The sequence below is a fragment of the Myotis myotis genome, unplaced genomic scaffold, assembly GCF_014108235.1.
Source record: "Myotis myotis isolate mMyoMyo1 unplaced genomic scaffold, mMyoMyo1.p scaffold_m19_p_7, whole genome shotgun sequence".
Taxonomy (NCBI): domain Eukaryota; kingdom Metazoa; phylum Chordata; class Mammalia; order Chiroptera; family Vespertilionidae; genus Myotis; species Myotis myotis.
In genome coordinates, this window is record NW_023416379.1 from 3,681,584 (window position 1) to 3,697,874 (window position 16,291).

Consider the following 16,291-nt stretch of genomic DNA (forward strand, 5'->3'; position numbering starts at 1 on the left):
GGGGGGGGAGCCGGGGGGGGGTTGGTAAGGGCATGTGCCGGGGAGTAGGGGAGGCTGGGGGAAGGTCAATGGGGGGGCAGGGGGAGACATATGTACTACTATCTGTAATACTTTAAACAATAAAATAAAATTTAAAAAAAGAATATATCCAGTGAACGTGAATAATCGCATATTATTTCAGAATTCAACCACCTACAGGCCTCTTCAACTTAATCATCAAATCTGAGTTACAGGCGCACTTAAGACAAAGACTTTGTCTACCGACCTTTTTCCAGAAGAACAACAGAAGCCATCCTTGGAGCACAAAAGAATGGCATGAACAGCCTGAGGCACACCTGCCCGGCGCTGGCCCCTGGGGAGCCGTGTGGCTCCCTTTTTAGAACAAGGTAGAAGTAGTGAGCCAAGTGGCACGTGATGGCCACGCACAGGGTAAAGAACACTCACACACTCACGCGTGTGCCTGCGCCCACAGTCCTCTCATGGGCTGGCTTTCTTTTTAAAAACTTTTCCAAACTTTTCTAAGGCCAAAGTCCTACATACGATGTGAGGAATAAGAATGTAAAGGAAACGGAAGAATTATTTTTTATTAATTATGAGCAAAGCTAGCATAGGACTAACAACTCACAGCCCTTGAAGCCAAGGCCAAGCGAGGCTCCAGCCGGGCTTAGCACAGCTTCCCACGGCCTCGCTGGATAAAGGCTGGGCACAGCCTTCAGGTAGCTGAGCAGACACCCAAGCTTCTCACACCAGTCCTGGCAGCTTCAGAGACAGCCAGGCAGGAAGTCGGCCCAGAACGAAATATGGGTCATGACCAAGTGCCCCAGGACCCTGGGCACCCCTCTCCCCCTTTTCCCAGCCTGCAGCTCACAGCCAAGGGACTCAGATACCCACAGCCGGGGCATGTGGCTTCCCCAGCCTGGCAGGAACTCCGGACTCCATTTCCTCCAGCCGTCCTCAGCGCCCACACACCAAATCCATCCATCCCCCACCCCCACCCCAATCTCATTGGAAGTAAGATTCACGTGAGAATCCTGAAACCCCAACTGTCAGACAGAGAGAGCACACGGGGCTGGACTCGCAGTGTGGAGGGGACGTGTGAGGGATCGGATTCCTGGGGCCGCGGGGTGGGCTATGCACAGAGACATCTGTGGGGACAAGCGCTATCGCAGAGGCCTCACAAGCCACGTGTTTCTCCAGACAGGTGAGCGCAGGCGGAGGGCAAAGACAAGGACGTTTCCAAGCGACCCTTCCCCACCCCTCGCCCACGCCCCCCAAGGTCCACACCTATGTCTCTGCAAACATTGATGAACAGAGACGTGTCCGGGTCCGAGTCGTCCACCAAGTAAGCGCCACTGAGCTTGATCAGTGGGTTTAAATCGTGCTTCTTGAACTCGCCATCAAACGCATAGCACGGCACCTAGAAGAGAGGGGGAGAGAGTCAGTCTCGAACACACACCTTCCAACTGGCCTGCGACCACCCGTCTTTTCACCGGGTCCTTGCTTCCCGATGACACACACCCTGCCCTGCGGCCCATGTCCCCACCACCACCAGCTCAGCCCTGCCCAAGCCGCATCGGCCATATCACTCTGCTCAGATCCACAGAGAGGGAGCCCCCCCAACCTCGAGGACGCAGTCTCTGGGCCCCCAGGTGCTGCTCGGCCCGGGGAACTCGACCCTCCCTCCCGCTGGAATGCACTTCCCCGGGATCACACCGCTCTCTCTCCACCTCGCTCCAGTCTCGGATGAGCCGTCACGTGCTCGGGGAGCCTGTCTTGACACCCTGATCTAAAGCAGTGCTCTCCACCTCTCTGTGCCTCCCCCGCCTTCCTGCCCTTCAGAGCGCTGGTGTGTGTTACCTGTTAGCTTCCTCCCACGGGAGAGACCGCTGGCTGAGTGCAGGGCTGTCCTTGCTGAAGCCTAAAGGACAGGCTCAGGACAACGCCTGCACCAGCCTCTGCTCAGCAGCATGAAGACAGGGCCCTCCTTCGAGCACCGAGCCACCTTCCTGATTCTCATTTATGACCACTCACGCCCTCATCTCTAGGAACTAATGGCCTCTTATTTCTAAAATGTCAAGGAGCCCATTCCAGCTGACACGGCTCCGGGCTCCAACAGTTCCTCCTCCTTCTAAAGCAGAGCCATCGCGCCCAGACACGTGCCCAGACACACAAAGGCCCTCGTCACCCAGATCACACCACCCCCTCCCAGGTCTGCCTTTGAAACCCCCTTGTAAGTCTTATTTCCAAAAAAATACCCTGGCATCACTTCAATCACTCGTGCGAAGAAGGACTCTGAAGACTCGTGTTCTCGGCAATCATTTCAAAGTAGTGTGTTTCAGCGTTTTCTAGACACGATGTTGTTGAGACTCCGTCTTTGACAATGAAGCCTTTTACATGCAGGTCTGCTCGCAAAGGTTAACTGCCTAATATTTAGCTTTCAAATCCTTCTTAGAAAGATGCTATCAGACCTGCAGGAACGCTCTGACCCACTAACCTTTTTTCCCCAGCCCCGTTTCCCAAGATTTCATGGAGAGCTAGTGGCCTGAATCAACAACTTGCACCTCCTCGCTGCCTCGGGGGACACGCGCCCTCATTCCGACCAGATCCCTAAAGCAGAGGCTCCCACGATCGGAGATCCCGCTGATAACCGCAGGGGCTGGCACATCTGGTACAGGGAGAACATGACACAGGGGCTAGACGCCAGGCCTCAGGCTACATCCTGCAGAGAGGCTAGGTCCACACACTTTAAAAATTACCTAAATTAAAATAAAGGTCTCCCTGCAGGCTGTCACCGGACCCCAGGACAGTGGTCACAGCGTTCCTAATCTTGTGAATCTGACGGGTGCCGATCCCCAGCACGTTCACACAGACACCAACTCGAGAGGGTCAGAATGGAGGCGGGGCACCTCCCCAGCGACAAAATGAAAGCCTGTGAAAGCCAGGGGGCCGTGGCCCAGGCGGGGGGAAGGCAAGACGGCCACGTGTGCAAGGACTCGCCGTCCTGGACGGGCTCGAGGGATCCCAGTGAGAAGCAGGCGCTCAGACCCCCACTCCAGGCAGCCAGCCACCGCTGGCCGGCGCGCGGGCCAGGAAGGAATTGCGGGCCCGCCCAGCTCTGCGCCCACAGAACTGGAGTGCGCGTCGGAAAACAGCCGGGCTCCTGGGGAAAGGCCTCCCACTTCCTGCCCCACGGAGCAAAGCAATGGAGACATTCATGAGAGCAGGAACGCGGCCGCCGGGGGAGGGGCAGCCGGCCCCCCGCTCCGCACACTGAGTGGACCTTGTTCACGCCGTATGTTAACCGGGCTTGTGTGGCTGCTGAGTTCTGAGTCCCCTGTGTTCCCCGGAGTGCTAGGGTAGGGGGCGTCCGCCCAGGGTCCTTTAGAGAAATTACCATCGGAAAAAACCCTCCCAGGGCCCACTGAAGGGGCCAAAGTGGCCGTGCTAAAGGCAGCCGCGCACTGCCGTCAGAGCAACACAAACAAAGAAACCAGGAAATATGAGTGAGGTGTGGACATCATGGCGACAGCAACCCTAGACCGAGCGCGGATTCTTGTTTAAGAAATGCCGGGTGCTGTATGCAGGCGGATAAGCACAACCCACGGACACAGAGAATAGGGGGCGAGGGTATGTGCTGGGGGCGGGAGCAGCCGGGGAGAGGTCAATGGGGGAAAAAGGAGACAAACCTAAGACTTTCAACAATAAAGAATTTAAGTTGAGAGAAAAAAAGAGAAGAAATGCTGAGAGCTTTAACCATTCTGGAGTCACACCACAGCCGCTCGGCACAATCCATCCCCCGGAGACAGGGCAGAGCGGGTGTGCTCGACTGTCACCCGGGAGCGACTGGGACCGGAGCGGCGACAGCAGTGCGCGAGCGGCCACATGCTCTTCGGGCCCTCCCTCTAAGGTGCCGGCACGGGGGGCAGAAAGGAGTTCAGGTCGTGAGCAGGGACGCGCCCTCCGGACCTTGAGTCCACGGGCCCCTGAAAGCAAGCAGCCTTTCAAAACGCAAGGAATTCCTCCTGCGTGGCCCCCCACGGGCCCTCCCTGCCTGGGAACGGGAGGGATCAGGCCCCGCTGCCACCCAGCCCCAGAGACAGCAGAGCGCAGACTGCAACGTCTCTCCTGCACCTTCAGGTCCACTTCGAAGAGAAATTAAATGTCACTGTCTTGAGAAAAAACAGCTGGCCCTCCCCCCTCCGCCCCAAAGAACAATTTAGAGCAGGGCACCCGTCTGCTGCAAAGGCCACAGAGTAAACATGCCAGGCTCGCGTCACGTAGGCCTCTGCCCTGCATTCTTCTTTGTCTCTTTACAGCCTATAAAACGTGAGGCCATTCTCCGCTCTGGGCTGTACAAACAGACCAGCAGGGCTGGGCCCCGGGCGGCTGTGTGACTTCCCACCGCCGCACCAGGCAGAGGGGAGACAAACTGCTTCTTATTTCTTTCTTTAGCGTGGAAAGGCGCTTTCCCCAGGTGGTGGGAGACGCCGCCGCCAGCTCAGGAGAGCGAGGAAGAGGCCCCGCGGCAGCGGCAGGAAAACAGCCTCGCTGGCAGGCGGGGGCGTCGGGCCGCGGGGGCTCGAGGGGCCGGGGAGGTGCAGGTCTCCGGGAAGAGCAGGCAGCTACCCTGCAGCCCCGACAGGCTCCTCCCGCCACGCACTGTATGCTGGCAAACTGCTCGCCCTCCATTTTACGATTGAAAGTGTAAACCTGACACCGTTCCTCAATGTCGGTGACATTTCATGGGCCTTATTCCCTTTCACACTTGAAGCTGTTCTGCACTGAGCCTCCTCCGGCTCCTCCGCGAGGCAGCGTGGCCTCTTCCACGCCGCGTGAGACTGTCCTCTTTCCCGGACTGCCCGTGTGAAAGGCCTGCGATCACTCAGCACTCATCATGTCACTGGTTTTACTTTTTAAAAACGAATGTACCTCTTTTTGCCCTTCTGGAACGATACGGCATTAAGCCATCAGTGAAAACAACTCCCACTGCTCAGTTCCCCGCTCCTAAGACTTTGAACTCAACCCTTCAGAACAGAAAACTAATGGCGAAAGTGAGAATAGCCAGCCCACGAACACCGCTGTCCAGGCGAGCACGGGTCCGACCCGGTGGCGGGAGGAGTGAAGCAGAAAGAGAGTGCTACCCACTCCCCTCTCCTCCATGACCAGGGAAAGGCACGCGGTGGAGCCACCTTCAGAGGCCCTAGTCTAGGGAGCAGGACACTTCGGGGATCAACAAGAATGACCTGACCGGGCCGGCTGGTGTGGGTCAGTGGTGAGCGTCAGTCCATGAACCAGGAGGTCACTGTTGGATTCCTGGTCAGGGCACATGCCTGAGTTGCGGGCTCAATCCCCGGTAGGGGATGTACAGGAGGCAGCCAATCAATGATTCTCTCTCATCATTAATGTTTCTATCTCTATCTCCCTCTTGCCTCCTCTCTGAAATTAAATTTTTTTTTAATTTATTTTAAAATTTATTTTTTTTAAAGAATGATCTGACCAAGAAAGAACGGAAGGAACGGTAAGCCATCCAGTCTCCGAGGTGAGCTGGCCAAGACCTGGAGGGCTCAGGACGCCTGGCCGGGAGCCACCATCCAGCAGCCTCCCTAGAGCTCCAGGGGGAGACGGCACCTGGAGGCATCGTGAACACACTGCACCCACTCCACCGAGTCCCTTAGGTACTGAGTTGCACGGCACCAGAAACCAGGAACGAACCTGCTTGCACGGGTGGGCCATTCCATTCCTGTGGGATGCCGAGAGCCCTGTCCTAAGCGGAGAAACACCCAGCACAATATTAACAACTAAACCAGTATTTCAGGTCTGAAGGGTCCCCGAACGTTCTTTCCAAGCATGTAACCTTGAGGTTACCTCTTTCTTCGCTTTGAACGTGTCTTTCTTGCAGGCTGCGGAAGTCCTCCACTCGAAGTAGTGCACACAGTCTGCAGCAGCGACAAACTCGGGAGTGCCCTGTTAAAAATAAGATTAAAAGTCACCCTGCTGCACCCTGTGAGGCTCCCTTATTAAAGTCAGAAACAGCGAACGGCCGTTTTAAAAGTAGCAACACGGGGGTGGCGGGCAAACGCAACCGTTTTTAGTTCAACAAGGTCATCACCAAGTTCCCAAACCCAAGAACTCTGAGACAAAAGCTTCATGAAATCATGTTGGAATTTTGGTAGAATCGGGCCAACACTGTTCTACTGCCCCAACTATGCGAGTACAGTAAACTCATGGGAAGCAATCCTCAGAGTCCTGATCCTCTCAAACTCCAAATGTTCTCTTAACCAAATGCCAACAAAATCAAAGCCAGAAAATGTGACCTCATGCTTCCTGTCAGCGAGGGAGGAGGCCCACCCAAGCCCGGCTGAGTTCCTACGCCAGCCTCGCTTCAGCCGCTGCCCCCCCCACACCCCACTCCACCCCCCCGAACGCCTGGACCCGGGTAGACTCCAAACTTAGCCACAGCGCTGCCGGGCGATACCTGACCCGGCGGGAATTTACCTCTACACACCCATGTGCAAATCTGGAGTTCGCCACAATTCTGGTTCTTTTATGGTGAACACAGAATTCTTGAAGGAAATCAGTTAAAATTAAAACAGGAGCTAGCATATTCAGTAACACAGACCTCCATATTTCAGAGCACGGCAAACCAACTTTCTCCCAGTGTTTCAACATGGACAACTGATAGGCCGGTCCAAATGTAACATGTAAGTCCTATCTTTAAAAAATTCTTGAGATGAGACATTATGGGCCTGAGGATATAACAGGCACAGCAAATTCTAAAGTAATATTTTAAAGCAATCTGGTGGCCACATGAGTTTTACTCACCCTGATTTTTCTAAATACTTGGGCGCTTACTCTGATTAGAGAACGTTTATAGGATCTGTATACAAATTGCTTTTCCTAAAAACTAACAATTATTTACTTCAAGATGCTCACTAACCACTAAAGATTAAAATTTTTTAAATCCCATGCAATATAGAGACAGCAAGAACAAATCACACTTTAAACAATTATGTCCCATTTCAACACTAGGAATACCCAGAAAGGTTGGAAAGCCTACTACCCACTAGCAAAACCTTCTAGATCAGCTATTTTCAACTATTTTCATCTCATGACACACACGTAAACGAATTACTAACATTAAGCAGCACACCAAAAAATACATTTTTTGCCGATCTGACAAAAAAAATCCATGTAATTTTGATTCATTCACGCCGGACGGCTATTGTTGTGCTTTTTTTTATTTGACAATCTAAGGGAAAAAAGGTCAGCGCCCCCAACTAAATAGGTATTGCACGTTTTAAACATTCTGCCGCACAGCATTTGAAAACCGCTGTCCTACATAGATGTCCGTCTCTACAGTTTAATGTAAATGAGGAAAGAAAAACATTTTAAAAAATAAACACATTGCCCTAAAAACTATCCAAATAAAATGCTGGGAGAAGAGACTTTAGAAAGAAGAAAAAAAAATTATGCCTGCAATAAACATTAAACTGTGCTTTGAGTTTAAACACATTAATCACTTTGATTTGTAGTTTTACACAGGATGTGGATCAAGTTTCACTCAAAAGTTGTAACTATAGACTTCGGATTTTTTACTTATTGGTTCTTAATGGCGATGGTGATTTTGGTTGGGGTTTTTATCTTTTGTGCTTTCCATTTTTTTCACTTATTCTCCCTGGAATAACCACTATAGCAAGGCCTCCCAAGGGGCAAACATTTCTAACAAAAGATTATAAAATGCGACCTCGGGCTCACCAAGGTTTTCCCGCAGAGGAAGGTGATGCTGCTCTGGGTTTTGTGACGTGCACGCCGCTCCCCGTCACAGTCCACTGTCGTGTTGAATTCCAGAAGAGTTCTGGTTGCACTTTTCAGAAGAGAGTCACCTATTCGGAAAGGAAAGAGAATTAACAAGCTATAAAATATTCACCACCATAAAGCTATCTCCAAGCAAAAACAAATTAAAAGCGGTGCTATCACTCATCTGAAAGTTTACAAACTTACAAACTATCCTTTCCCCAGAATTCTGCATCCCAGGAATGGCATCTTATCCACCCAGCTGTTCAAGCCCCAAACACATCACATTGAGTCCTACCTTTCTCTCTACCACATTCAACACATCGGAAAGTTCTACTGGTTCTACCTCCATCTCAAATCCACCCACATCCCTCCATCGCTGTTACTACTAAAACCACTCTCATCTCTCACCAGCTCTAGCCTAACTGGTCCCCTTAACTCAACTCTTGTCTTGTCCCTCACCATCTCCCCACCCCATCCATCTAGCACCAGTGTGATCATCAAAAATGAATTTTAGAACCTATTACTCGGCCACTAATATTCTTCAATAACTTCCCATATGTGCTATAAATCAAAATTCTTTAGAATGGCCCACAAGTTGAGTAATAATGTCTTAGTTGGCCTGGGACATTACTGTAATAATCAAAAATAAAAAATATGCATAGTATTAACCATTTGCCTGCCATAAGCGTCTATAGACCAACTTTAAAATCATTTTTTGTGTGAATTTTCAACTGAAAATACTCAAGAACACCCGAATTGTAATATATTTATTTTTATAATATTCATTGCAAATTGATTTTTTTTAATTAAATTCAAAATATCGTGGTGTGTGGGAATGGTTTCCGTTTTGGACGCATGGCAGTTAACTGATGGTAGTTAGCATAGAAACAGATAAACTGACAAATAGACTAGAACATAGCAGAGACATTTGTGCAAATCAAACTTTAATATATCATCAATGGGCAAAGAAGAGGATAGTCAACAAATGGAACTGGAAACAAAATGGCAATCCATATAAAAAAAAAGATAAAATAGGATCACTACCTACCACCATATGCAAAAATAAACTCTAAATGGGTTAAAGATGTAAACATCAAACACCAAACTTTCAAATTTTTAGTAGAAAATATAGTTAGCCATCTTTTATATCTTAATGAGAGAAAATAACACTAAGTAGCATTAACTATAAAAAACTGGTAAATTTGTTACTAAATTGAAAATTTTATATTCATCAAAAATAGCTTAACAAAAGAAACAAGTTATAAACTGGGAGATACACAGAGCTGGCAAAGAACTGGCATCTAGAATATATATATAATCACAAAGACCAACAAATTTATAAATCTAGGGAATAAAGGAAATGAATGACCTGACAGAACACAAAAAGAGAGTGTTTTTTTCAGACCCACAACTAGTCAAGATATGATGAATTTTAATATCAAAAGCAAAGAGAAAAATCTAAACCTTCTAGGCAGAAAGAATAAGTCATATGACTAAACTCAATATAAAATGGACAGGACATATTCAGACAGAAGGAAGCACATCAATAAATACATGAAGATGTAGAACATCACTGGTGAACAAGGAACTGCTAATCGAGACCACATGGCATGCCAATTTCAGCAATTCCATTGAAAAAATTAAATACCAAGCGGTGGAGGAGACACAGTGGAGAGCTCTCCTATGTTGTGTGGACGTGTAAACTGGTATGACCACTTCGGAAGTCAGTTTGGCATCATGCCCTAAAATTGAATTTTCATATACCCTATGACCTAACTATTCAACTCTCAGGCATATACCTAAGAGAAAATCATGCACTCTCGTAGCAGGAAACAAGTGAAAGAACAACTTGTGTACTTCACACTAGCAATCACCTGGAAACAACCCAAATGCCCCTCAACAGAAGAGCAGATTAAACTTGGTTGGGCCACACAACATTGCATAGGGGTTACAGGGAATAAACCACAGTGAAAGATGACAATATAGCTGATTTTCAGCAACACAATACTGTTACCATTCGAGTCCCCAAAAAGTTGAAAACCTCACGTATACACACACCCAGATTGGGGGATGGGGGATGAGGAAGGGAGGAAGAGAACGGACAAATTTTTAAATACAGATGTGGGCTGATGGTCACTCCCAGTCATTGGGGGAAGACATAAGTAGTGGTTACTGTCAGGTTCCTACATTTTGTTGAAGATAGGATTCACTACATTTTCTAAAACAACTAATTAAAAACAAAATGAGCCCTAGCTGGTCTGGCTCAGTGGACAGAGCGTCGGCCTGCGGACTGAAGGGTCCCAGGTTCCATTCCGATCAAGGGCACATGCTGGGATTGCAGGCCCAGTGGGGGGCGTGCAGGAGGCAGCCAATCAATGATTCTCTCTCATCACTGATGTTTCTATCTCCCCCTCTCCCTTCCTCTCTGAAGTCAATAAAAATATATTTTTAAAAAAATTAAATTAAAAGGTTAGCCCTCGGATTACTGGTAAGTGCATATCATGAACGCAGGAGTATAGTTCAATTCAATACATACAGCTGAGGTCTTTTTAAAGAAAGGAGAGGGGGTAAAATGATGATGCCAACTGGGAAGAGGCCATGGTTTCAGAGCTGCGACAGCGGCGCGCTGACATGACAGCGCAGCGGTTCTTTGTCCTGCCCGCCTGCGCGCCGGCGTCTGCGGGAGACTCGGAGGTCTGTCCGCTCAACCCTTTCCTCGGCAAAAGGACGCAGAAACCCCGCCGCAGCGCCGGGACCGTGGACAGCGCCCGGACCGTGGACAGCGCCCGTGGACAGCGCCCGAAGCCCCGCCCACAGTGGGCGTGTCTGGGACCGGGCGATGGGGCGGGGCTTCCGGGCGCCCCCGCAGCCCAGCGCTGCAGGAGACGCGGAGGCGGCGGCGGAAAGCAGTGCGCTGCGGCCACAAGAGGGCGCGCACGGGCCGGCACCCCCCCATCTTAAAGACCCTCCCCCACACTGCAGTCCCCCCATACCGCAGCCCGTTCCGGCCCTGTGCCCAGAGCTCCTGGGGGCTCCTCATAACTGCGGGCCCATCCTGAAAAGGGAAGGAGAAGGGCCCTGGCCTCGGGCCGAGAGGGATCCGGCCGAGCTCTGCCGCCGCGGCGCGAGGCACCGGCATCCCTCAGCACCAGGCCCCATCGGCATTGCGCCAGCCCATCCATCTCGTCTTCCTCCTCTGCCCGCTCCGCCTGGCGGCCGAGACCGGCTGCCGCCCAGGGCACACGAGGAGAGGCCGCAGCGCAGCGCACCGCGGCACGCAACCGCGGCAAACCACCGCGGCAACCGGCCAGCCAGGCCATCCTCCCCGGACGAGAGCCGGGCGAGGACTGCGGGGCGGCGGCCAGCACGCCAGGCCCACGGCCAGCTCCCGAGGACGGCGCCAAATGGGCTGGGTCGCGCTCGCCGGGCCCGTCAGACCGCGCCGGGTCCTCCAGACCTCGCGCAGGGCCCGCCAGGCCACGTTCTCCAGGCCGGGTCCGCCAGGCCAGAACGCACTGGCGGGGCCCCGGCCGATCGGAGCGCGCGAGTTCCAGGCCGCGCTCGCCAGGGCGCTTCCTCCAGCCCAGGCTGCGCGCGCCAGGCCCGCCCGACCACGGTCTCCAGGCCGAGCCCGCCAGGCCAGGCCGCGCTCGCCCAGGCCCGCCGGGCCGCACCGAGTCCTCCAGATCCCGATCGCCAGGCCGGGTCCGCCAGACCGCGCTGGGTCCTCCAGACCGCGCGCTGGGTCCGCCAGACCGCGCGCTGGGCCCGCCGAACCGCGCGCTGGGCCCGCCGGACCGCGCCAGGCCCACCCGACCGCGGGCGCCAGGTCCTCCTCACCACGCTCTCCAAACCGGGCCCACCCGAGCAGGCCGCGCCCGCTGGGCCCGCCAGACCAGGCCGCGCTCGCCGGGCCCGCCAGATCGCGCCGGGTCCTCCAGAGCGCGCCCGGCCGCGCGCGCCCGGTCCTCCCGACCGCGGTCTCCAGGCCGGGCGCTCCCCACCAGATCCCGAGCTCCCGGCCCAGCAGACGGCGCTCTCCAGGCCGGGTCAGCCAGAGCAGGCCGAGCTCTGCAGGCCAGGCCGCGTCGGGTCCTACAGACCCTGCGTACCGGACCCGCCAGGCCGCGCTCTCCAGGGCCCGCCAGGCCTCGCCGTGTCCTCCCGACCGCGCTCTCCAGGCCCGCTCCGCCAGACCAGGTCGAGCTCGCCCGGCCTCATCAGGGCCGGCCGCACTGGCAGGGCCCCCCGAGACTAGACCGCTCCGGCTCCTCCAGGCCCCGCTCTCCTGGCCGGGCCCCGCCGAGCAGGATGCGCGCGCCGAGCCCGCCGTCCCGCGCGCTGCAGGACGGGCCCGCCAGGCCGCGCCGCGTTCGCCTGGGCCCGCCAGACCCGTCCGCGCCCGCCGGCCCCGCCCGGCCGTGGCAGGTCCGCCAGGCGGCGGGCTCCAGCAGGCCCGGGCCGCCCGATCGCGCCGGCTCCGCCAGGTCGCGCGCTGGATCCGCCAGACCACGCTCGCCGTCCCGAGCCCTGCAGGCCGCGCTCGCCCGGGCCCGCCAGACCAGGCCGCGCTCGCCGGGACCCTCCAGACCGAGCCACGCTCTGCCAGCCAGGCCTCGCCAGATCCTCCCGACCCTGCGCACCAGGGGACCTCCCAGGCCGCGCTCGCCAGTCCCCGCCCGGCCGGGCCACGCTCTGCCAGCCAGGCCTCGCCGAGTCCTCCAGACCCTGCGCCCCAGGCCGCGCTCGCCCGTCCCCGCCAGGCCGCGCCGGGTCGTGCAGACCCTGCGCGCCAGGCCCCGCTCCCCGGAGCCCAGCCGGCCGAGCCTCATCTGCCACCCCAGGCGCCCCCGGCCGAGCCCAGCCGAGCTCGCTACCCGGCCTCGCTGAGGCTGCTGGGCCTCGTGATCCCGCCTCCGGGGCCGGCCACCGGGCGGCCGCGGCGCCCCGCCAACTCCTCCCGCAGGGCTGGCCAGGCGGGCGCGCAGCCCTCGCCGCGCTAGGCAGCGCTGCGCTCAGCAAGGCTCCCGAGCGGGGCTTCCTGGCTGCCCACCTCCCATCTTGACTGTGTCGTGTCCTTCAAAGTGGACTGTCACATGCTGTGTCACCAAATTGAGAAAGAATCCCCTCTACCGTGGTCTCCCCTCCAAGCTACTGCCTCCGTGTTCTGCTCTCTAGCAACAACACCCCTGAAAAGAGATTTCTATTCTTGCTACCACCGGTGACCCCCACCCCGTACTCCCCTTCCTCCCCTGCACTGGCTGTTCCCCAAGAGGCACAAGACTCACTCCCTCGGCTCCCAGTCTTTGCTTCAATGTGGCTTTTCTCGGCAGCAGGTTCCCGAGCTAATATGCCTGAGCACATACACGCCCCTGAGACCGCCAGCGCTGACTCTCTCCTTCCCTGTTTCTACAGAACTCATCACATTCCAATACCCGACTGAGCCCTTGTGGTTTTGTGTGTAAGTTCCATGAGAAAAGGGGTTTGTGTCTGTTTTAGTGACTGATTCATTCAAGTATTTGTTTCTTCAAATAAATGAATATTAAGTGTCGGTTGTTTTTACATATTTTATTTATATATCTGGGAATTAACCAAGGAAATCAGAATAAAACAATTTATTGAACTGCCCCATACAGGTAGGCTGTCCCAGCATACTATTTATCACAGCACTACAAAAAAAAATCTGTACAGAAATCTCTGTACAGTACTAATTCCTCTATTGGTAAGATTTGCAAAAGTAGGTTATAGGAATATGTTTTAAAATTTAGCAGAAATTGCTAGACTATCGGGAGAGACCATAAATGGGACAAAAACATGAGTTATATCTAAAACTCAACCAGATATCTTAAATGTCCAATAGAATTACATGGTTTTACCAAAAAAAAAAAAATATATATACACACACACACACACACACATATATATATGTGTGTGTGTGTGTGTGTGTGTGTGTGTATATATATATATATATATATGTAGGGCTTAAGAAGAAAAGAATATATTTTCACATCTTAATAACCAGTGATACAAAATTCAATCCAGTGATCAGGCTGGGTGGGGTGGTGGGAGATTCCTGAGGCTGCACACGGGAGTCACAGCATAGGTACCACCTGAAGTCGGCCAGGCTCCTGAGTAAATGAAGTCACTGGACACAGCGCCTACAACCAGACGGATTCCCTGTGTCCTACACCCAGGTCCCCAACAAGAAGGCAGCCAGAATCCCAGGCTCTGATGGTGAGTAACCGCAATTAACATTCTTCCCTCGTGGGCACATTACCTGTTAAATGGGCTGGTAACGGGCTTTCAGTGGTGGATATATAGCTTCTAACCCTTAGATTAAATTAAAACCACAGTATTAATATTTAGGATGTTGGGAGGAACGTGAACACCTTTGGTGTTTTTACATACTTGCAATGTTTAATGTTATAACTCTAACTCAAAGGTTATAACGAGCAATTCCTTTAGACTAATTGTATCAGACTAAGAATTTTAGGTTCATCCTATTTAAAAGTTTAAAGTGTTACATTTTTAAGAATTATTATTAGTGCTTAAGGTTTCATGGTCAGATCACACTTTCAAAGGAAATCAAATATATAAGACGTAAAAGTCATTTTAAAATGTGGTGAAGGTGACTCATCTAAGTTGTAAATGGAACCAAATGTTGTTTGCAGGCCCCATAAAACCTAGCTGCTCCACTCTGCTACATTACACATGTAACAGGATCATCTGCTTAAGGAAGAACTAATGTTTGATTTCTTAATCAAAAATAATGTACTATTATTTAAACCAAAGCTGAGGTCTTACTATTTGTTTCTAAGTATAACAGCCCTGTGGGCACTATAAAACTTGCATCAACAATTATCTTCCCTCAAGGGCTGTAGACAACCATTCCACAGCACCATACAAACGTGCCCACGTCTAGGCTCCCTGCCAACGCTGTCTGATGCAACCATTTAAACTTCTGCCAATTTGACTGAAGAAAAGTGAGATTTTTTTCTTGCTTTGCTTTGCATTTACACCTGACTTACTAATGAAGCTGCACTGACGATCAGGATTTCCTCTTGGGGAAGTGCCTGCTCTTAGACTTGGCCGCTTTTCTCCCAGGTTGTTCGTCTTATTTATTAAGAGAAGATCCTGCCTCCTCTAGATATATTTCTATTCCCCTAGCGCTCCGCTGTCTTTTTAATTCTAACCGACCTGTCACTCCTGTTACGTGACATGAAGGAGAGGTCTGACACTGTTTGCTGAGAGAGAAATACCTAAATTACACCTAAAATTTTGGTTATACATTAAATTCTCATATATATTTGGCTCTATTGCCATCCTAATTCTCCCGTTCCTCTGATCTATTGGAAACTCCAGTTTTTGTGCCTGTTCTCAAAATTCACTTTCCCCCCCCTTCCTAGCTAGTTCATAAGTTAGTTTTCCAGGAGTTCAGATTTCCCGTCGTGGTTCCCATTTTAGCTCTACAACTGTCTGATGTGCCTCCACGACTCTCCAAACAACACAGCCCCAAATAAGTACAGGCTCCGGGCTGGCCTGTCAGCTCACATTCGCAACCATCAGCCTCTGGCAACCAGCCTCTGGCAAACGGCTTATCTATTTTGGGCTCTCGTGTCCTCATTTATAAAATGAGGGAAATGAAATCACCTACTTCAAAAAAGTTGCTGAATGAATTGAGATTATTTTATTTTAAAACATAACACCTCACACACAGTACACAAGAAACTTATAAAACAAGTTATAAAGGCAAATTTCGTTACATCCACTGTAAGACACATATCAGCAAAATTAGATCTAATTCAAAATCACCTCTACATGTTAATGTCACCTTCATCCACTCCCCCTAGTTGCTTTCTTGAGCTGAAGGACAGGGCAGTAAGTGCTAGTGCTAAAAGTTCACGGCACCCAGCCTGCCTCCTCCCCGTGGGAGTTTGGGAGTTTGGAGCTCTGGGAAAAGCATGTGGTATGTGTCTGGGAGAGCAAACGAGACTGAAAACTGCTGGTTCATATCATCGTCAACCTGTAGCTTAGCTGTTAACTCGTCTAGTTACCGTCAGCCTCTCTCCTTTAACCAAGCTCTGCTATTCCACTGGGCCCAGCTTTCTAAACTCACATTTTATCAAATCGCCTCCCCTATCACCATCACAAATAATCTACTACCTACCCCGGAATATCACCATGCTTCTGCCTGGCTTCCAAAGCCTATGTAACTTCTTTCTTTTTTTCTTTCTTTCTTTTTTTGTTAATATCAATGGATATTTTTTCCATTGACTTTAGAGAGAGTGGAAGGGGGGAGTGGGGAAGAGAGAGAGAAAGAAAAACATCGATGTGAGAGAGCCACCTCAACTGGTTGTCTCCCACACGTACCCCGACTGGGCGGGAACCTGCACCAGGTGCATGCCCATGACCAGAATCGAACCTGTGACCCTTCGGAAGGCAGGATGAATCTCTAACCACTGAGCACACCAGCCAGGGCCAAAGCTTACGGAAC

The 16,291-nt window shown here is 52.0% G+C and overlaps 1 protein-coding gene across 4 annotated transcripts in view; it reads right to left on the reverse strand.

Moving 5' to 3' along the window:
- IGF2R (insulin like growth factor 2 receptor) overlaps positions 1–16,291 on the reverse strand; it is a 92,918-nt gene that overhangs the window by 55,403 nt on the left and 21,224 nt on the right. For all 4 annotated transcript variants that reach the window (XR_004969008.1, XM_036318306.1, XM_036318305.1 and 1 more), the window contains exons 3-5: positions 7,756–7,883; positions 5,866–5,964; positions 1,285–1,417 (exon numbers count right to left, since the gene is read on the reverse strand). Coding sequence is in view for 3 of the 4 variants with exons in the window: in XM_036318306.1 (XP_036174199.1) it covers positions 1,285–1,417; positions 5,866–5,964; positions 7,756–7,883 (360 nt within the window). In the remaining variant the exon portion in view is untranslated. The remainder of the gene's footprint in view (positions 1–1,284; positions 1,418–5,865; positions 5,965–7,755; positions 7,884–16,291) is intronic.